General features: G+C 42.4%; 1 protein-coding gene across 5 annotated transcripts in view; it reads right to left on the reverse strand.

Moving 5' to 3' along the window:
* dscamb (Down syndrome cell adhesion molecule b) overlaps positions 1-23,369 on the reverse strand; it is a 96,863-nt gene that overhangs the window by 29,068 nt on the left and 44,426 nt on the right. For all 5 annotated transcript variants that reach the window (XM_041940173.1, XM_041940172.1, XM_041940170.1 and 2 more), the window contains exons 2-9: positions 13,832-13,978; positions 12,845-13,123; positions 11,301-11,576; positions 9,570-9,866; positions 7,889-8,161; positions 5,715-5,993; positions 5,328-5,447; positions 2,601-2,780 (exon numbers count right to left, since the gene is read on the reverse strand). In XM_041940173.1, the coding sequence (XP_041796107.1) occupies positions 2,601-2,780; positions 5,328-5,447; positions 5,715-5,993; positions 7,889-8,161; positions 9,570-9,866; positions 11,301-11,576; positions 12,845-13,123; positions 13,832-13,978 (1,851 nt within the window). The remainder of the gene's footprint in view (positions 1-2,600; positions 2,781-5,327; positions 5,448-5,714; positions 5,994-7,888; positions 8,162-9,569; positions 9,867-11,300; positions 11,577-12,844; positions 13,124-13,831; positions 13,979-23,369) is intronic.

The raw sequence follows: 23,369 nt of genomic DNA on the forward strand, positions 1-23,369 counted from the left end.
GCATGATTGCATATTTCCTGAAGGGACACATCGGGTAGAAAAGGAGGCTCTGTGCAGGTGTGTCACTAATGAGTTGGTAGGATTTTTTTTCAGCAGTAGTAATATATACTATATGTGGTCAATGTTTATTAGCCCCCTAAGGGAACAATTAACTGGCATGGAATGAACTGTGTGTAAAGTTGTTGATTGAAGACACATTTACTATCCAGCTTCACTTGGTAGTAAGAAAAAAAGCAATAATTCATAGGTCATTTTAAAATAAAGATAAAGACAATAAACATAAACTAATCCGAAGGAGATGATGTCTTTGATATCAATGATAGACGCTGTAAATAATGTTACCATCACTGTTCATGTTAATGAAACTACTAGTTACGAGCAGTAAGCTTACATTATTTAGCAGAGAGCTGTCAAAATTCCCTTTGATAGACCAACATGAAACTGAAGCCTTGAGCAACAGCAGAGTGTGTTTGGTGGGTCAACCCTCTCTCTCACACGCTCTCGCTCTCTCCCTCTACTAGATGATACAACTGACTACAAAGACAGACGAAACTCGAGATGCACACAAGCGAAGGTATATATACATAAACCGCAGATCTTTCTACCATGTCCTATATACTGCAGGCGTCTTGTTGTTCATCTCCCCTAAACACAAACACACATATGTGTCCAACGGCAGAAGGGGTCTCCGCAAGGTGGAGCGGTGTGATTTGTGTCAGGGCGATGAAGCAGAGAGAGGAAAATAAACTTGAAAAATTCATCGTATCTTCTTCAAGTGTGCGTAAGTTGTACGTACACACAACAGCAGAAAGTAGGCCACAGCGCCAGGCGTGATTGGGCTCATAAACTCCTGCATGACGCATGCATTGCTACTACTCTCCCCATTCGATACCACACCATAGACAACACACACACACACACACACACACACACACACACACACACACACACAGCTGGGATGGGGATGACTAGTGTGGAGTCACCCAGCAAAACACTCTAATATCCTTTGTGCTGCTGTATATTTTCTCAGTGGACTCCAATCACAGCACGATGACCTCACAAAGTGTCCATTTACACCTGGTATTAAAATGCGATCTGCACACATGCTCCAGATAAGGAACAACGCATTTTACTGCAAGGTGTAAATGTGTTGTGATCGGATGCTCCCGACCACATCTGTAGGTGGTCTGGATTGCATTGTGTTCGGACCTTAGGTAGTTGCATCTGCACACATCAAAACACAGATATTTGTTTTTCTCAACATAAAACACAGGTTGTTAAAATTCAAAGAGGCACGCCTTTAAGTGTTTGGAGTTAGATATGCTACTGAGAGTTGAGTCTATTGTAGCTGCAGCCGCAGTGTTTGCTCTCCGCTTGGTAGAAAATGGAAGAAAAAAGGTTAGCACAGCCATAGGTCAACTTGCTGCATAGCAACTGGGTGCTACAGTCAGCAAACTGACCTATGAAAACACAGACTGCATCTCGGAGCCTGCCGCTGCTGCAGAACTGACAGCTTCATACAGTGGCAGCTCCCAACCTTGTACACTGCGAGGCTTAATTATAGTGACACATGAATATCCACGACATGCCAGCTGATATTAATGATAACAAGTACTGATTTATCCAGAAGGAGAGTTCTGCACAAATTATTTTGTTGGCGTCCCTTTCTACAGAAAGGTCAGAGGTCGGGGTCAGTCACAACTTCCATCCCATCCGACCCACTTGAAACACAAAGTTTTGTGGGTTCCTTCTAACTATCGTCATGTTTTTCATGTGTGTGCTCTATATATCAGACTTTGAGCTGGTGAGCAGAGAGAGAGAAGGAGAGACAGGCTGAAGGAGACAGAGACAGAGAGAGGGCTGCCCGTCAGCGGGGGTCCTCGTGCTCCAGTTTGATAACATAAGCAAGGGGAAAATAAGCCCCACTCGCATCTAAGCACCATGAAAATGAGGGGCCACTCCTCGCGCTATAGGGGAGCTACATGCTAACGCTCACTGGAGGCAGGAGACCTGTATTCTGGGATGTTAACATGACGACTGCTGGAGAGAGCAGAGAACACACATCCAACATGCACACAAAAACACAGTCATGCTTACACATACTGAGCAGAGGAATCAGAAATATACGCTGTCTGCATGCGCTGGGCAGAAAAATGCGAAATAACTGCTGGTCCTTTAGTGTTACTATGAGTGCAGGAATCAGAATGCACTGGTTTTTGTAATTTCCCAGAGAAAGGATGTTTTATGCAAATCTTAAATTTACTCCATGTGAAGGCAGGATCATGACCCCGTTAATGTTTGCTTAGCTTCTCAAGTGTTTTTTATTCATCACAAGCTATTTTGGCCACCAGACTTTGTCCCAATCTCAGTTTGCCATCATTTGCACAGCATGTCAATTGAACCTCCTCATGAGCATCCTCCCTTCCTTCCATGTTTTACAAAACCGGCCAATCAACATAAGGTGGAACAGCCTCTAAAATCTGGCAGCTGGGAATCCTTTTGTAACGGCTGCTTGTTGCTGCAACAACCCAGGCATTAAAATACACAGTGATCACTGCCCATCAGCTGTTATTGATCGTGCATCAGACGCAGGCTCTTACTTTTGACGGTGAGGTACATGGACTTGCTGACATCAGCCCCCACGTCGTTGCTGACCTTACACAGGTAAAAGCCGCTGTCGTCCTCCAGCACATGTTTGATCAGCAGCGAGCCGTTGCTCAGCAGCTGGACACGAGAGCCGCTGTTCAGGGGGATGGGCTGAAACTGGGGGACGCCAGCGCCTGGTATCAGTAGAGAAAGAAAACAGAGGTGTGTATGCAGAGATATATAGTTAATACAGTGTGTGTAAACGTACACAAATGCCTATATATTGATCTGAAAAAAGATGCATAATGTAAGCTGACCGCCAGTGTGTGTGTGTGTATGTGTGTGTGTGTGTGTGTGTGTGTGTGTGTGTGCATTCATTTGACCACGCAGCACTGTTTACAGATTTGATGACAAAGCCTGTCAGATTTTGGGAGGATTGTAAACATGTTTCTTAACACCAGGCCTAAATCCTTAAACCGCCAAACAGCTGCTGAGCACAGTGAAGCAGGCCGAGCTGCTGGTGTGATGCAATCACAACAGACATAATGCTCGTGTTTAACAAGACAGCAGATTGGTGCAGAGGAACAACAGGCAGAACAGAAGGGGAGCAGAGAGGCTTTGCATTGCTGCTGGCCTTCAACACTGGCACAAGCCAGCGAGATTCAAACATGTTAACTGTGGCTAGACAAGGATTTTTTTCTCACTATTTATTCCTGTGTGTCAACTCTTCGGGTTTATTCTTTGCATTAAGGTTTGCTGAGTTAATAGATTTAGTAGAGATAGCTACGATGACTACATACAGTTAAAGTTAAAGTGTGATTTAATCTAGGTTGAAGACAGACTAATCCTAAAGGCGCGGATTTGTCTGGTGATGCTTGCACGTCTTTTCTCAATTCTCAACAGTCCAATACGACTGACATTTGATTTCCATCACTGAAGCATCGCTGAAATAATTGGACTTGGCATCTTTGACATATTCTGGCCTGCTGCCTGTGTTGTAATTAATACCTCTCTTTTTAATAGAAAATGATATAATCACTCTTGTTCTATTGTCAAACAATACAGTATTTCATCCTGCAGTGGCAGCCTTAAATCTGTGTGTCACTGACACTGAATGAGGAGGCTTTCGCGCAGTCCACTCTCATACTGATGAAAGCACTGTATTCCACCTTGCTCATGTAGTATTAAACACATGTGTGAACCGAGCCAGACATTGCATTAGCTCGTGTTAAAGTTAGCGTGTAGAGATTAGGCTATTTAGTGAGCTGTGGGTTTTTGCTTTTTAATTAAAATGCAGTCAAGTGGCCGTGGCTCGCAAAGGGTCAAGTGGTGACTTTGTTCCTGCTCCCCTGGCTCTGAGAGAGCGAGAGAGAGAGAGAGAGAGGAGAGAGGAGAGGGAGGGAGATGTGTTCTTCCTTGAATTATGGATTTTGCATATCCAAATGGTGCTAGTCGTTATGCTAATAGCAGTTGACCTTTACTTACTGTTCCATATCTCCCAGAGACACTCATCTGGCTCTTAGGTACTTCTGTTGCAGTAAAAGCATGCCAGACAGCCATTCTCTGGACAAACTGCACTCTGGCTTACAACAAATTTAGATGATAGCTTCCCAAGCCACCTACCCTGAATACATTTCTTTTCTGAGGGAAGTGAATTTCATCGCCTGTGTGCTCTGACTGATATCCTGCCCTCCAACATATCACAGAGCGACTGGAAAGATGTGAAAAGGCCCCAAAAACAACAATACTGACCTGCACGCTGGTCAGCTTCCCTCTGCATGGGTAAAGCTTGTTTTTAATGCTACGACTGAGTAGACACACGCTGCTCAGCCCGATCTCTCCATACTGATCAGGACTGGTCAGACATTACTAATCAGGCATCCACACACACACACACACACACACACACACACACACAAGCACACGCACGTCCGCACACACGAATCCAATCAAAGGGTGGAAAACAGATCTGATTCTTTCATTCCTTTGATCATGGGGCCTAGCACAAACACACACACACACACATTCACGCTCACGCACCATTCCTCATTGGTCGCTCTCCTTCTGTTGGTGAAGCTTTCATCCCTGGTTATATGGATGATGGAGCGAACACCTGGGGCCCCTCTTCATCTGTCCTGCTCAAGTGGCTGAACTCACCTGCTGCCTCCCCGGATGTCTGTCTGCTGACGCCCTATCTCCGCATCTGTCTGTCCGTCTGTCTGTTTTTCTCTGTCGCTGCCTCTCTGATGATTCCCTAACGGTGCAGGTGGGAGTCCTGTAAGCCCCCAGCCCATGTTTACAGTGCAGATGGCTATGTGTGTGTTTGTACTCACACACATATGTACCAGCTGTGGATGAAGCAAATGGAGCCCACTCGCCTGCAAAAACACTACTACCGTCACATCAGCTGTGTTGGAAAAATTACTCATCACAATATATGACAACTATTCTTTCTTTTGTTTGATTTTGCTTTTAATCGCCCCGAGTGATGGACTTCAGCTGACACGAGACGTTTGATTGTTTCACAGGCACTTCGTATTATGATGCACCAAGTCTGTTACATCACAGCTTTCTGAAAAGTCTGAGATACCCAGGCGTAATCCTGAATCAGCATCCCGGTGACTCGAGAGACTAAAGTCCGCTTTGTTATTCTGTGAGTTTGAAGTCAAAGGTGTGATTTGTTTTCCCTTGTAGCAGGCAGGTTCACTTGCACCTTGTGATGTGTGCTGTGCTTAATGTACCTTTGGAGTGTTCCCATACAATGGTGGGTGGTGGGTAGCCTTCAGCTGAGCAGTTCAGAGTCACAGTTTTACCGTAGATCCCATCTTGATCCTCAGGCTGAACCACAAACTGAGGAGGAACTGTATAACAAAAACAAGTAACAGTTGACATTGATGTGTGACATTTGTTTGGTGTCTTTATTATAGTGCAGCCTGCGTATGCAGGTTTTCATACCTGTCAAACACTACTGTCAATTTTACCTTCAGCCAGACAGGAGGAACTAATAAGTGATGTTCCGCAGGGTACCGCAGGGATTGCTTAAAATGAAAACCTGCACACATGCTACAGATTCTAGTAGTCCACTAGGGGCCATTAGATATGTAATACGCTCCTTTGTGCTTTCTCACCTCTCACAATGAGCTGACTCTGGTGCTCCACGGCAGCGGCCTCGTTGCGGGCGATGCAGGTGTAGTTGCCGTTGTGGTCGGGCGTCAGGTTGGAGATGCGCAGTGAGCTGGTGAAATCGATGTTGTCCACGGTCACACCCAGGCTGGCGGGGATTGGGCGTCCATCTTTCTGCCAGGTGATGTCCAGCGGCCGGTCGCCCGACATGACCACGCAGGGGATGAAGACCCGCTGGCCGATGGTGAAACGCTGGAACTCAAAGGGCTGAATGTAGGGAGGGACTGCAGACAGAGGAGGAGAGAACGAAAGAGACACAAAGACCAAATGTGATTTCGTCCGTGAGTTTCAAAGAGCATCTTAATTCCCCGGATTCTGTGTCAGGTACTGTGTCCTTTTCTCAGAGTAATCCTGCAATCTTCGAACTATCTCACTTTAAAGAGGTCACTGAAGGAACATAAAAGACCTGAATAGCAAACCACTCTGCAATAATTCCCCGTCATTCTCAGGCTGGAACATTTTGTCCTCTCAGGACGAGAAGCTACAAGAGCACAAAGACACAGAACAAAAAAAACATCTTTGAGATGACTCATTCAGGTTGATAGAAAAAGAAAGCTAAGTGAACCAGAACCAGTTTGCCTGTCAATAATCATCTATTGATCTACTAACCTACATACTCGCCTATCTGCCAGCCTGGCTACTACATTAATCTGCTATTTTACACATTGATCCAACACCCTGATCACAGGAATAGCTGGTATTCAGAAAAAAAAACGAGTGCTCAAAGTCAATCTGGCTGCTTAATATAACACAGTTATACAATCAAAAGATCTATTCAAATTGCCTGTGTTTCTCTGGGAAATCTCCAGCCATCACACAAGTCATCTGTGTTTGAGTGTCCAGTGAGTTCAAATAACAGTGAAATAAGCAGCACTTTAGCACCTTATTTAATTCACAACAAAGTGGAGATAATGGACTTCAGGGATCCCCACAGACACTTCCACATTTTAAGCATGAGCAGAGTAAATTAACAAATGCACTTGCGCACTATAGTACCACTGGGAAGTGTTGCTTTATATCATTGCTCTCTTCAGTTCTCACTCTCTCTCCCCCTCTGTTTCCATCGCTCCACTGGAAAGTGTAATATAGTGACAACAGCCTAGCGTACTGTACAGAAGGAAGGAAATGGGGCATTATGGGGAAGCCCTTTTTAGTGTTACCTATTACAGCTGTAAGATCTCAGTGGAGATCAGTCACTCAGCTGATAGAGGCTTCATTAGGTGCCCTGATGTACTGAGGAACATCAGACAGATTCGTTTAGAAGTCCGGTGAGATCTATGCTATATGATGTAACTGTCTCCATTTCTGTGTGAGTGGGTCTCTTTATGTTCCAGAGAGTCAACCTTAAGATGCACATGTACACATCGGGAAGAAAATAGTGCCTCAGAATGTGTTTTACATTTACATCAATCAATCAAATTCAGCTATATTAAAGCACAAATATGGGAACCATCCAGTCAAAATTGTGACATTTGAAGGAGTAGTTCAACATTGTGGTGTATACACTTATTTGTTTTCTTGCCAAAAGTTTATTTTTGAATGTAAAAAATCCATGCACATTTTTCCCTTTTCCATAAACTTGTGCTTTAAACATTGTTAGCCACACAGCTAGCCGGTCTCCGAACAAAGGTACCAAATGCAGCTGATTAACGAACACATTATGTTTGTTTAACTGATAAAAATGGTTTGTTTTATGGGGGCTTATGTGCGGAAGTATTTCTTGGCAAGGTGTATTGCCTTCCAGGAGTGTGGACATCAGACTGCATGAAGGAACAGCTCCTGGGCAAGAAGTAGACTCACACATAACCCAACCTGTAAAACCACAAGCTGTGGGCGGGATGTTCCACCCTGTTTCCAGTCTTTATGCTAAGCTAAACTAATAAGCTGCTAGCTGTAGCCTCATATTTAATGGGCTAAAAGATATGAGAGTGGTATTGATTTTGTAATCTAACTCATGTGATGACAAAAACAGGAGATAATGTCTTGCTTAACAACCAAAGCACTGCAACCGTGTGGCAACTTGTTTGATTCACCAGGTATATTAGATCAGCTTTATATTTAATAATGGAATTTGATGCGAGAGAGAGCTCAACCATCTACACAGCTCAATGGGACTTACCTCTCACACGCACGTGGACACTCTGGGAGTCCATCTTGTTGGGCTGGACCATCACCTTGCAGTTATACTCGCCAGCATCCACCTGCTGCACGTTGGTCAGCTTCAGAGTGCCGTTGTTCTCAAATGCTCGCTGTCGGTGGTTGAATGGTAGAAGAGCGGAGTTTTTGTACCACTTTATGGAGTAGTAGGGGTAGCCAATCACGCGACAATGAACGAAAGCGTCCCGTCCTGCAATCGCTGTGATGTTTTTCATTGGACGAATGCTGGCACGGCCTAAAAAGGGACAGAGATGGAGAAAGAACCCTCTATAAAGACATTCAACGGTAGTAGGGAGTAGTAGTAGTGAGTTTGCTTTATTGTTGGTGTTTTCCCTTAATAAAACTATATTTCAGACTCATGATTTTGCAAATAAATTTAGTATTTAAACACTGAAAGGTTTTTCTCTGCAGCTTCTCATGTGGTAACTGCTACTAAAATACTTGGCTATGCAAAGAACTGTAGTTTAAAGATTTTCGTGTTTGTTTTACTGCAGGATCTTAGGCTTAACTCTAAGTGGGAGGCAGTGAAATCACAAGCAGATTAAAGTGTGCTAACCAACTGAAGGAAAACACATCATTTAAATAACACTGTACTACTCATACTTATAACTCTGCTCTTGTTGCGCACCCACATAACATTAATACATTCCGTGTCTCATAAAATGGAAAGAGTATAATCGCTTTAACATCTGATCGTGAGGAATTGAATTGGCTGCTTGAGTAAAGACACGCAGACACAGACACACATGAACACTCACTCACACACACACACACACACACACACACAAGCAAGCCACAGATAAATTTATTCATGCAAACAGAAGAAATATTTTTTTCTTCTGGCTATTTACAAACCAGCCCATTTTGGAACCCAATATCCAGATACGCTTATGTGCTGCAAACCAGGATAATTCATTTGACCTAAAAATACAGGCATGTAGGAAAAGCACAGTAATAATTTGGAGAGAAAAAGACGAGGCTACAATATGACAAAATTATGCGAGGAGCAGAGAAAAAGGAAACAAATGAAACAGAACACAAAAAATCAATCAGTGGAGAAAATACAAAAGGAAACGCAAATGTGATTAAAGATTTAAAGGTACAACATGTAAGGATGTAAAGCAATTTACATTTATTAATTGCTTTGTATTGCCAAAGTGTGAATGTGTTCTAATGTGACTTAAAAAGTGAGACCTTTCCTGACTTGTCTACGACAGCCAGTGAGCTTTTTTCCTGGGTAAATCCATGCAGCGTAGCTAAGTTGCAGCTAGCTGGCTAACTTTAGCTCTCTTGTTTGGTAACATTATCAGTGGCAGGAATACCGTGTGCACAGAGCGACAGGGTGGTGACAGCAGTTCACTTAACGGCCACCAATATCATAATAACAAGTTCCAGAAAACACCTTTAATAGTACAACTAAAGAATACCGAGCAAGGAAAGAAGGAAAACCAAACTTTAAAAAAAAAATCATCATAAGAGCACACACACGTAAAAACAAGCAAAGAAAAAATCAGAGCCAAACAACGACCGGCGCCCGTGTACTGCAAATGCCACACAGCCAGTTGGACAGACAGAGACAGTCATACAGAGAGACAGACAGGTATGTGTATTGTTGTTCTTGGAGGAGCTGATTTGACAAGCACCTCTTACGTTTATTCGAGCCTGGTGGTACACGACCCCGGCCGAGTTGCTGCACGTGCACCGGTACACCCCGCCGTCCTGCACCTGGGTGTGCGTGACATTGAGCTGGCTGACCACGTGGCCCTCGTGGGTCTCGTAGTGGCCCAGGTGGTGGTGGCTGTCTTTGATGACGGGGTCGTCGTCCAGCGACCAGGTGCACCTTGGAGGGGGCGTGCCCTTGACGTTGCAGACCAGGAAGACAGGCTCATTCGGGTTGACCACCTTCTCGCTGAAGGAGGACAGGATCTTTGGAGTACCATCTGTGGTAGGAGAGGAGGTGGGGTACATGAAGGGCAAATGAAGGCAACGGTGAATATAAGACATGTTAACTGTCATCAGCTGAACAATGTTTTTCGAAAAGCATTGATTTACAGTGAGTTTTAAAGGACAGCCAAGGACAGTGGCACACTGCTATCATCCTGCAGAACACCTGGCTGACCATCGATCAACCAGAGCCCTGGCTGTAGCTGCTGACAGCATCTTTATATAGTGGGAATGGCAGAATTACCCAAACTGAGACTGACTTTGTTATTAAGACGACTGTGAAAGCCTGTTCAGTTCATCTAACTTTGGCAGTTAGGGATGTGTGAACAGATTGACTGAATGTTGCTTGGGTGGGCGAGCATAGAGAGAAAAGCTGGACCTTAAACAATTCCCAGGCCGAAAATAACAAGGTGTAATGTCATCTCCGCAAGACGGCTGCCGAGGATTTCCTGTGTATTATTAGAGCTAAACTAATTAAAAGACTTCAATTTCACAATGCAAACCCAGCGGATTGTGTTATTTTGATCAAACAACAACCTGTTTTAGCTAGAAGAACTGTTCTTTGTTCTTGCGTCTTTCAAATTGTTGGAGGAGACACATTTGCATAATTTGGAAGATCCGGAACAAGTTCTCTCTGCCAATAAAAAGCAGGTGCATTTCTGACAGGGTGACCAAACATGCTCCTAAAGCAGTTTCTTGGTTTTTATTCATCTAGGTAAGCTAACACACAGTGGCTTTAGAGGCACCTCTTGCTCCTCAAAGAGAGCTGCTCCTATACGTTACTGAATTCTGTTGCACTTACTGCATAATGGATGTACAATGTGTACTTTTTAAACCTATGAGGACTGAAAAAGACTTAGGCGCTCACAACAGTGAGATCATTTGTCAGATCACAAACCTTCTAATGCAAAACTGGTTTATTATTTACTGATCAGTTAAAACCCTCCTGTTCATATTAACAGTTTCAGGGTTCGTGAGTGTTTTGAGAGAAGATGTGTTCCTGTGCAGCCTCCCCTGTTCATAATGAACAGTGAGAGTGGTCGGCTTTTGAAACGTCTGCCTGCTGCTGCTTTCTGATAATCTAGACCTGTTCCACATGATTATAGATTATCAATATTTTCTTTTTACAGCTCCCTGACCACAGGAGACAGTTGCCTGAGCAACGCTGCCACGGTAAGCTATTGGATTCAAGAGTGTGTGTGCGTACATTTTTGGATGTGTCTGTGAAGTCTGGGATGATCATACTAATGGCGGCCTATAGCAGAGAGTCACAGCAGGACGCCATTAACACACAACCCTGTATTGATCTGCAGGGCCTGAATCTGTTTCTGCTAACTCACTGATTATGTCTACGACAGCTGCTGCACTGTGGCTGTTGGTCAGCATTTGTGTGCGTGCTCCACCCTGCAAATCTCATGCTCACACTTCACCTTCCAGGATGACTTGCACAAAGTCCTGTGCGGACATCTTCCCCTTCCTGGCGAAGCACTGGTAGGCTCCACCGTCACTCTTCGACATTCCCTCCATAATGAGGTTTTCCCGGTTGAGGCCAGTAAAACGCACGTTGTTGCCGGGGTAGATGATCTCTCCGTTGCGGTACCATGACAGCTCATACTCGTCTGAGCCACCCACGCTACAAGACAGAGACACCTTGCTACCCACACTGCCTTTCACCTTCCGAGGGCTGACCACTGCCTTCAAGGGCTCTAAGCACACAGAAATAAGAGAAATGGTGGCTTTCATAGAGAGGCTGATAGGAAGACAGAGTAATGGAGATAGTGGACATATAATTTCAGAGCTGTAAGAACTATATCTATTAACTATTAGAGCTGAAACAATTAGTCGATTAATTGACTAGCTGATTGTCAGCAATTCCAATTCAAACAAATTAATCATTTACGTTATTTAAAAAAAAATAAAGGTTTTTGTAGTTTTCTACAGGGGAAATTTTTTATACCTTTGGGTTTTGAGCTGTTGGCACGAAACAAGAGCTTTGAAGATGTTGCCTTGGACTCAGGGTAAATATTTTTTGGAATTTTCTGACAATTTTTTTGACAAAACAACTTGTGACGTAATTTTGGAACTCCTGATCTGTTTTTCTAAACTAAGGCAGAGATGATTTAATAAAAATCTCCACTCAGCTCTGACTCCCTTCAATAAAATGCAAAATAATTAACACAAGCAAATTGTTTGATTGATTCCTGCTTTGAAGATGATGCAAAAATAAGGAATCGCTCAACTTAACCAGTAAACCAAGTTTTGTTGACGAATGTTGATCTGCATGTTGATGTGCACAATGTTGCAGCCAACAAGCTGCTTGATAATCACTGGATTCCTCAGCAGACATTTTTCTGCTAAATCTGTTGAGTTGATATGCAATGTCCATTTTTCCTATAAAAGTCATTCTGGCTCACCAATGCTATCACTATGACAAATGCCAGTGATTTCACGCCGTGAACATGGAATGGAATCTGAACTTCATTCTTACATATAAACAACCATCTGACACTGAATGTGTATTTCACACTTTGGTTCTTTAGTTCCTCCATTTTCTGCCAGCTCACAGCGCCATGGTTTACGTTAGGGCTGCAACCAACTACATTTTACTTTCAGTTAAAACGTTCTGATGAATCATTTAGTTTTAAAAGTGTCAGAAAATAGTAGCAAATGCCCGCCACAAGTTCCCAGAGCCCAAGGTGACATCAACAGTCCAAAATTCAGTATTTTCAATTTTAAGTGATTTAAAGAGAAAGAAGAAGCAACTGTTCACATTTGGGAAGCAGTAAATCAGCAAATGCTCAATAAATGACGATTAACAAATAATCAGAGCTATTCTCGATTAGTTTTGTTGATGAACTCATGTATTAATTGACGATTGATAATTGTTTTTGGGCTAGCTTAGATAGTTACAACTGGCCACAGCAGTATGCAGATGACACAGAGGACGCAGTGCTCCTTTTCATAAAAGACTTACGTTTGACATACAGGCGCCCCATGACCTCAGCGTTGCCATAACTGTTCCACACCTCACAGACGTACGTCCCAGAGTCGCTGGGCTGCGCGCTCTCTATCAGCAACCCTGTGATGGTCTGGCGGAAGCGGCTGTCAGGCTCCAGAGGGCTGTTGTCCTTCAGCCAGCGGTATTTGGGCATCGGGTAGCCTGAGGCTTTACAGGGCAGCTCCACCCGATGATTAATCATCACCTCTCGGTGGTCAAAGCCATCCAAGATGCCTGGCTCAGCATTGGTGGGGTCTGGAAGGAGCAGAGAATTTAGTGTTAATTAGTGGTGAGCGTTGCCAGGCGCTTGACAGTATAATCCAATATTGATTCTTAGGGTCAAGATTCAGTTCTATGTACTGTATATTCTGTTACATGAGGGAGAGGAGAGAGAAGCAGCATATTCCTAAAATTTCTGGAAAATTTATTATTCCCCACAATCTATCTATCCGTTTATCTATCTACATGTGAATTGCAAAGCATGTTAAATGACCCTCATTTATCAAACTACAATCTTCAACAGAGCCGACACTACAGTACAACCTGCATTGCCTTGTTTGTTTACTTGTTACTGACTGGCTCCAAGAGGGGCTGCATAATTCATAGTTGGCTTTAGAGTGGATTGGTCTGCATTACAGGATTGGACAGACATACGCATTCATTGGTCTTGCTGTACAACCCTGCAAATCAATCAAACTTTTCTGAGGCAGACCCATAATTCACAGGGGATAACATTTTTACAGTGAAAATAATTTTTTGCTGTCTGCAGCTTTAAAATGCCAGATCCAAGTTAAAAGTTAAGTATTGTAAGATGATCTATGACATTCTCGACATTAAGTATCCAATACATGTATTTTTGCTCCGCTGTTTTTTCCCATCTGAGTCAGTTTATATTGCAAACTCTGTAAGTGGTCACTGAGACAAATGTCAGGTGTTTGCAATTAAATTGATTCCAGTACTGACCTGACACAATGAGACGTGCGCTGTTGCTCTGGCGAGTCTCACCGGTGTAGCGGTGCCGTGTGGTGCAGCGATAGTTATTCAGCCCATCCTCAGGCAGGACGTCCAGAATATACAAGGCTCCCGTGGATGTGATGAGATATCTTTGTCCTGGTAGAGATAAAAAAACAAAGAGGGAGTGGAAAAACATGAAAGGCGACAGCTGTGCGGGTTGCTATGCAGAAACAACTTTTACAGTATAGAGAATTTATTCACTCGGTCACAGCTGAAGGATAGATTATCTGTTTCCAAATCCGAAAATATTCTTTATTTCTACATGAGACAAGATGGTTTACTGGAGCACAGTGAAAAAGAAATCATTTACTTAATTTAAATAAATAAAAACTACAACAGATTTGGTGCAGTGAGACTTAAACACACCAATATTTACTAATGCGCTAAATTACTTGGTGAAATAACCCGGATAATGGAAGACATATCTATTAATACATTTCACAACTTCACAAATTGTATTCATGAAATCAGATCTGCATATCAAAACCTTGACCTCTGACAGCTTTTATTTTCTTGTCTTTGACTCCTGCTGCTGCAGTAACCTCTCTGGCGCCAATGTGTGGTACAGAAAGCCAATCCCTCTTTGGCTGTCGCAGCCAGTTCAGTATGTACGGTAATATTATGTTAATTCTGCAGATCAAACCGGGCTGAGTGGGGTTGTCAACATCCATAAGGAAAGAAACCTTCCTCTCTGCCATCACATGAATGCCCACATTCCCATGGGAGCAGACTGATGTCAAAACTGATCGAAAAAGCAATTTACAGGAGATTGTCTTCACTGCACATTGGTGGGCATGCTTAGACAGAGGCAGCTTAGGAAGCCTTTAAAGCTGAGGAGAAACATCCCCACCGCAGCTACAGGTAACGCTGACGGGTTCGAGAAAGGAAATATTACAGTACAGTGACATCGCAAGGTTAAAGAAAATACTGATACGTGCTGTAGCATTTGTACCTTCCAACTTCGTCATGCATATTGCGTGTAAATACAATTATTACAAACTCTAAATGTGTAGCTTGCTTTAAATTACGTGCTTACTTAACTAATTAAAAAATCAAAACACAAGAAGACTTGGATGTGGCAATATAGTTTGTGAACTGACAGGTTTCATGAGGGCTGATTTCCTGGAGGAGGTTTCTGTTTCTTCCTGCGTGTGTCATTTGATTGACAGTAAGCAGAGTGCAATATAATGCGCACGGTACGAAAACTTGGCACTATGAAATAACGATTAGCAGGGAACCTTAGACAAAAACGAATTAAGGCTTTGTGTTTACTGTGATGGATTATCAAGCTCAGGCAATTTGTGTCTGTGGAAGTTGTTTTTCATAATGTACAAGAATGAAAGGCAGCAAATGGCTCGTTCTGAAGGTCTAGCAATGTGCCCGTATGTGTAACTACCTGGACTGTGTGAAAAATATTGACTGCTCAGATATGCAGAAATGGACTCTGTGTATTTGATTTTGATTTTCCTGTGTCTAAAGGCAGTCATATCAGTAATTTATACAAAAGTAGAACGAACTGGGGATGTGGGGGAGCCATCTTAAGCAGATTAGCAGTGGGTAGTTCTGTTTAAGTTGAACAAGGGAAGCTGTGATGTTTCTCTACAATACAGACTTAAAATGCATGATGTGTTTTTTTTAGATTTGTGATCAAAAGGGAAAAGCCTATCAAACAAAAGCAACAATTAGCAAAGGCTCTAAAATGATGAATTTATTTCCGTAATTCAGATGGTTTATGTTTTTCTGGTGCAGTTTTAATATTTACTGTGCTTTAAGTCAAGATGGCTTTTCAGATTGACATTTGAAGATCGTATGAAAAATGCATGGACGAGCAGGTGCAGGGGTTTCTCTTTTCTGTGTGGGTTAACAAATTGGATGCCACCTCCCCCAGGTCACGTAACATCGTCCCCTGTAGATCAGAGCAAAAACATCCCTATGTCACATTTTGATTGCGGCGTTCCTCGCGTGTTGCCGTGCGACGCTGCAGTTCCAGTGTAACCAGACAGACGTGTTTGAATAAGGGCACAGTCCAAACCAATTAGCTGAACAAATATTAATGAGAAATAACTGTGATTTTCTTTAAACACTAAATTCTAATGTGAACATCTAATGTTAACATCAAACCCACTACGTGCTTAATATTCCACTTGAGATTAATATGTATGAAAGCAAAGCTTGCTTAATATGCTTACATTTTATATGCTTTTTTAATGTTTATACATGCAAAGGAAAATCAACCTTGTGGGGTTAAGCAAACAGGGGGGATACAGAGAGAGGCGGGAGGAGAAGAAAAAATCTTGCACAGCTATTGTAAGCGCTGACCTAGATAGAACCGACAACAGATTCCACGGATCTGATGTCCTGAAGGGGTTTCACTGGTTTACATACAGGGCTGTTAGATGGGCAACCAGCAAGTGGAATCTATAAAGATGAGGGAGGGAGGGTGTGACTGTGTGGTGTGTGTGTGTGTGCGTGCGTGTGTGCGTGTATGTGTGTGTGTGCAGATGCCGGCAGCCATGCATGCATGCCACTATGCGAGACGATTGGTGGGAGGAAATCTTCTCAGAGGTTGAGGAGGCCAGATACAGGGGGAAAAACGCATTACTGTTTATGATCATCGCCTTTGCTTTTTAACTACATTTTCACCGGTTCTGTGCACAGCAGAGAGAGAGAGAGAGGGCATTTTTTTAATTCCAGGCTTTTCATTTCAGTATTACTTATTAATGCTTCTTATATTGTAAATATTTAGTATTCTACTTTTTTTGTTAGCGATCTCATGAGGCTGTGATCTGAACCAAAAAGCAACAAAAAGACTAGACTGACTTACTATCATCTCGCCGATAAATAACACTGTGTCTGAAAAAGGTGAAAGCCCTTAAAATTATATATTGCCGAGCAGCAGCGAAAACAAAATTCAGACATCTCCTCCAAAGCTGTCCACTCCACACACACACTGCCTCTTTCCCGTTTTTGTCTCCTCCCTTCAGGCTTCTCCATTTTGATTCTGTACTGGTCCTCTGAAATCTCACTGTGGAATCCATCTTGAGTGAGGCAAAATGGTATTTCACTCCAGCCGCTGTGAGCTGCTGCAATTTTCTCTTCAAGCACCTCTATGCTCCTGCAATGCCTTTTAAGACGTCAGAGCCCGGTTATTGTGTTATGACAGAATGAAGTGCAGGCAGAGGGGACGCTACAGTGGGGAGGGGATTCAAAATGAGAGCTATTGTATTGAATTGTATTTTATTGTATTTCTTCACCGTGACCCGCTCCCTTTAATTCCACTGCTTTGTCTTTAACTCCCTCGCTGCGTCAGCAATTAGGAGTAAATCCTGTCCACAATGCCAGTATGTCAAGTAAGAAATATGCACAATGTCTTTTAAACACTAAATGTGAGAACTGTAAACTGGTCGTGCTGTACAGTGTAACATATGAACTGCTATGGATTAATTAAGGCGGTAATTGAGGCCCCAGGTCCCAGATGCATTAAAAATCCCCTGGACAGAGATTTCTGTGTTATTGTCAGAGAGTTGAGCCCTTCCCTTCGTTCATTCACAGGCACCAGAACTGTAAAGTGAAAAAGTGCTCCACTCCACCAGACACACTTTATCTAATCATCCCCACTTTGCCAGAGACAGAATCTAATACAAACAGCGGGCTCTCACTCTCAGCAGGCTAAATAAGCCTTGACGTACACATGAGCTAGTGTCACAGCATCCTCACTGCCAACAGATGCTCTGAAGTCGTTGCAATTTAAATGAGGCCCGAGCTGGTCAGATCTTAGCTGACAGTCAGCAACTCGGTAACTACGATGAATTAGTTATAAACTACCAATGTTTATTCCAATCTCCCATGCGAAATCAACATCTGTTGTCAAATCCTGTTGCAAGTGGTTCATATTTCTTGCATATTACCATTAGTAAACCTATTTCTGGCATCCGGAGCCACCAGAAAAAGTGTGGGATGCTGGTGATCGGCCGGCAGAAAACAAATTTAAATGTTATAGACATAATAAGACAAAGAGTCTAAAACCATGTAGCGGCTCTATGAGGCTCTGAGGCTACACAGTGGTGCAGTGCTATCACGCTGACGTTTAGAAGGTATAATTGTGTATAATTGTGTGATTTATCATACAATATTATTTCTTTCCACTCTCATTTAGTATTCAGTACATACTGGTATTCTATATGATATATATATTTTATATATTTTTTCTTTTATATAATCCCTTGTAAAATATGTACATATATAGTCAGCTATTATTTTGTATTTTGTTTTTTGAATTTCTCCATTTCTCTTGCTATTTTCTTTTCCAATTGCTATTGCCTTCTGCCTGTAATACCCAAATTTCCACGGCTGGTGATGAAGTCTATCTTATCTTATCTTATCTTATCTTATCTTATCTTATCTTATCTTATCTTATCTTATCTTATCTTAATGTTAAACATCTGCTAGCATGCTACCCTTTGCTAAATAGCACATTCAAGTTCAGCTGAAGCTGATGGGATGTTTTCAGGTATTCAGTTAGAAATCCAAGTATTGGACAAATTAAAATTTTGAGCAGATGATGGCAACTGATGAAGTCAGCATTACGAATACGATCAATCCTGAGGGGAACATGAATGTCTGCACCAAACATCACGGCCATCCATGACAGCTGAGGAGACATCTCACTCAAAACCGCAAATGTGAACTTAATGGTGATAAACTAAAGTATCAGCACATGAAAATTCATCAAGGTTTGTCATAATCATAAATATCATTACAAAATGTTGTTCCAATCCATCCAGCAGATGTTGAGATATTTCACAAGAGTGCAGAAGCCGCATTATTCAATAAGATGACCTTCATACATGAGCCATCTTCTGTTCCTGTTAGATCCTCGCTCTGTTGAGGAGAACCACTGAACGCATCACTGATGTTACCCTAGATATGTATGTAACCGACTGAAAACATTTAGCACAGAGAGTAATCTCTTCTATGAAGGGTGAGTTGGTGAGTCAGAGTTGTTATTGTTTAAAGAGGAAGGTGGGACTGGCCCTCAGTACTCTGTGAGTCAGGCGGTGAGGAGGGACCCAGTTCTAGTCGGGTCAGCAGAGACAGAGAGATGATAAATGGGCTTATGAATGTTCCAGGTCTGTGTGGTAACTTCTCTGGCCCACTTCAACTCTCCTGAGTCAGTTCAGACATTAAATTAAAATTAAAAACAGATATCTGTGAATCATGGACTGCCTGCACACTGTGTCTGTTGAAACACCACCAATCCAATTGTTTTTTAGCCCAAATATTACGTTACGGTGTGCCACTCCATACAATCCTACAGAACTACAAACACATGGAGAGAGGAAACACTGCACTGACTGCTGTGGATAATGTCAGAGGAGTGAACGATGTGCTCTCAGACTAATTTCTGCCTGCCTGAGTCGGGGGTATGTTGCATCGCGAAACAGGGCGCGGGGGGCAAGACGTCTGATCACAGCTTTAATCTGAGCTGATTGAGGTCAGATCGCAGGACTGAACTCTCCACCGCAGAGCTCCTCGGGGCTGTATGGCTACATGCAGAGAAACTGAAATGAGTGCTATGATTATTCTGCAGACCAAACCAAGAAATGCCTATAGTTAATCTATCGGTCTGATTGCTGGTTAGATTACCATACATAATCAACAGCTATACATAATCTCGCTTTTGCATTGTTGAAGAAAATATATCAGTCTGGGCTAAAGCCTGAACCTGGCAACGTTTCTGTAAGCCTCATATCGAGTTACTGTACATAGCAGATCATTGGGTGAATGCAGACACTGTGGTGCTCACTTGGATCCATTTAATTAACGTGATGACGGTGGAATCAATAAAAAACATGCTAATGGCCAAACTACAGCAACACTCTTTAAATCAGTGGCTACAACCCTCTCTGATGCCACAGTACAGCAATGGAAGAACAGCATGATACTTACCACCAGGAGAAAGCAGGTTTGGAAATGAAAATGGAAATTTAAATTTAAATTCATGTTGGTGCGTCACATGTTTGCTCCCCTACCACATGTAGGAGCCACTGCGCATACGCAGATGGTCTGCCAAGCGAGATTTCCCACTGGAAAGATTATCAGTCGGCTAATTACAGCACTAGTTAGGTAGATTACTATAGATGCGATGAGCCAGCGTAATTGGGTAGATTGGAGTAAGTGTGCTAAACAGTTCAGTCATTGAAGTGAAGTAGGACTCTGGGGGTACTGTAGGTGCTGAAGCGTTTTCTCTAATTCACTGCATCCAACTAAACAGGTGCTCAAGATACTGTGAGATTAAACACCGGGACACAATGTCTCGCCTTTTTACTACCGCAGGAGGAAAGAAAACAGCAAAAACATCTTTACTGTTTTTGCACATCTCAAACAAACACAATATAACATGTCAATTAGTGAACGTTGGAGGTGATGGTGGCAGAGTTTGTTACGTTTGGAAGCTGTTTGGCCCTATTTCAACTCTTTGTGCTAAGATAAAATAACCGGCTGCCTTATATTAGATGGAAAGACATCAAAGCACAAAAGCATATTTCCCAAAATGCTGAACTATTTCTTGAAAACAGTTACACACAGCTGTAACCACTGAGTTTCCAAAAGTGTGACTGCACCAAAGCTGGTGGAGAGAGTGGTCTGCTGCACCTAATCCCAGACATGGAGAGATGCGTGGAGTATGTTTGCATGCCTTCACAACTGCCGGCTATGTTCGTGCGTTACAGCCGAATGATATGGATTTTCTGCAGTGCTGCTAAGTACGCAGTTTATCACGTATAAAATTTCAAGGTAGTTCTGATAACTTGGTGGGAAAAACAATGAAAATGGATTTTGCATGAAATTCTAAGTGGTGGGAAAACAAATGCTGAAAAGCAGAGTGTGCAGTGGATTTGGATTGAGGCATGAAGTCTGCAGAAAAAATCAATCCAACATCATATAACTTCTGACTTAGCATTTAAATATGAAGTTGCTTTTATAGTGCCATCATCTGGCCAATTATCTTAACCCAAATTATTTTGAAACTTCAAAGTAAAAACAGTAGGCTGCAGACCATGACTGCTTGCAAATACTTGGGTTAACACTATTAAAACCAGGTCAAATGAAGACGCTTTCAGCACCTGTAAAAGTCACCTATAAAAATCTCTTTCTCTCAAAGCACCTGCTGTGTGAATAGATTTTAGGAATACAAGTAAATGACAGAGCTGCCATTGAAGCCCCAGTGAAGAAGGCATCCTTGGTTCAGTGAAAGTTTTGGCATCAGAGCTGGAATGCTAAGAGGGTCTCTGTCTCTTTTTCAGCCTCAAAAACCTCTGTGTTCCTGTTTGGCTCATTCGACTTCCTCTCCTGCTTCTTCTCTCTCCACTGCTTGGTCTCACCCTCTCTCCCCCCCTCTGTCTCTCCCTCTGTGTGCTGAATGCTAAAACAGTGGTTGGCTGTGTCAGAACACTGCAATGAAATCCTGCAGTCTCAAATGCCCACACGGAGTAAACACCTACCTTTACCTCAACGTTAACCCCAAAGCTATATTTCACCTTTGTTGTACATTTAGTTGTACACATAAATAATTTTAAATATTGAAATTAGTGGTTAAATATTGAAATTAGAGTATCTTATGTTAGATTCATTTTTTGGGGGAAAGAAACAGAAATAAATGAATCTCATAGTCATAAAGAAATAGTTCCACAAGTTTTGGTTTAGGACAAAAAAGACAAAAAGATAACAGAGAGACAAATTGAAAAAAAAGACAGCAAGCTGTATAAAATGCATTCTTGTAAGAAATGCTGAGACTTAGATGTTAAGGATATGTAACTGCTGCCATTGAAGGCTCTTTGCATCCGGGAGAGACAAAAAGAGACTTTATTGCATCTCTCTATTAAAATTTGCTTCATAAGAGTGCTTCTGAAGAGTCCCCAAATCTACCCATTCAATTAGCTAATGACTATAAGTCACTGGAGCATCAACAACAAATGCGACTTTAAGTACAATGATGTGTACTGTCATTGCTTTGCACCACTCCCTGCAGTTAAAGCGACAACAAAACACGTGAGTCTGGCCGTGAGTCCGGATCCATCACTCAAACTGGATCTGTTAAAATACCACTCAAAAGCCATCCAGCTGGGGTTTAATGTCTTTTAGTTCCGGAGGTATTTTCAGACAACAAACCAGCAGACAGAGTGAAATGCAGTGATCAAAAACAGGTTTTCATCGGTCATAAATGATTTGTGCGTTGTAATCCATGCAAAAAATGTCCAACTGCCATGAGATGAACAATTCATATTTAATAAACAACCGAACAAGTGAAAGATGTCATTTTAATAAATAAACCCCACCAGCCCACCCCCATCCCAGAGTATTTGTGCACTCCTGGTTGCTGGTCAGATTGCTACTGTGCGTTGAGAAAATCAGGACTGATACATACACAAAACAAGGCATGAAATCATGAGCAAAGAAAAAAAAAAGATTTATTATGAGAAAGAGTTTTATAATATTCTGTTACTTTTTTTAAATTTTTTCTCTCTATAAGAAGTTGAATTCATATATTTAGGGACCCTGCAGGGACATGCAGGAGCTGTATTATCATTGGAAACCGGCATTTTAAATATGATTTTGTAGATATTTTCACACATAACTGAACACAGAAATTTATCAAAGGACTGTAAAATGAGGAATGAATCATAGATGACGGCCCTGTGATGCATGTTGCCACTAACAACACAATGCTCAACATGGAGTCCAAAGCCACGGGATGCACAGAGGTTTTCTGCTGTTTCAGGGATGTGAACGCATGCCACGACGACGGAGGAAAAGGAAAAGCAGCGCTAAACCTGAGTGAGGAGACGGTTTACGTCGCAGCGGGAGAGCACCCTCGAACAAGAGCATGTGGAGAGAGGATTCATTTTACATGAATGTATAGTAGCTTGGTAAGCTTGGCTGCAGACATGCACACACGCACCGACACATCACAAAAACTGCTGAAAAGGAGAGTCAGGTCTCCAAGGTTAAAGAGTCTGGGGGCTGTTGAAGTCTTTGATGAGGTTAGCAATCCAGTAATCTCTGCTGAAGGCCAGAGCCATTTAACAGCGTGTTGCTAAGCAGGTCTGTGCATTGAAGGATGTCAGGACAGCAGCAAAACAACAACACAAGTTTAAGGCTATTTTTCAGTCTGGCAGCAGGATAGACAAGACATTATCAGGACACAATAACCTCTAGTCCAAAACTGGCGACTCGTAAAGCCTTTAAAGGAATACTATATAGGATTTTCCTATCAATGTATAGAGTCATACAAAAGTAACCTCTTTCAATCATCATATCTGATCCACTAAAAGTATGTATTTTTCTTTATTGCTGCATTTGGGTCATTTCATGGCTGCAACCTTTGAGCAGTTGGTGTGCAGCCCCCAGCCAATAACAGCGCGCAGGTGAGGTCTGGCCTTTATAAAAAGGTAGCGACCAAGTGCCGAACTGTAAGCAGCCCGCAAGC

Source organism: Chelmon rostratus, chromosome 7 (assembly GCF_017976325.1).
Source record: "Chelmon rostratus isolate fCheRos1 chromosome 7, fCheRos1.pri, whole genome shotgun sequence".
NCBI lineage: Eukaryota > Metazoa > Chordata > Actinopteri > Chaetodontiformes > Chaetodontidae > Chelmon > Chelmon rostratus.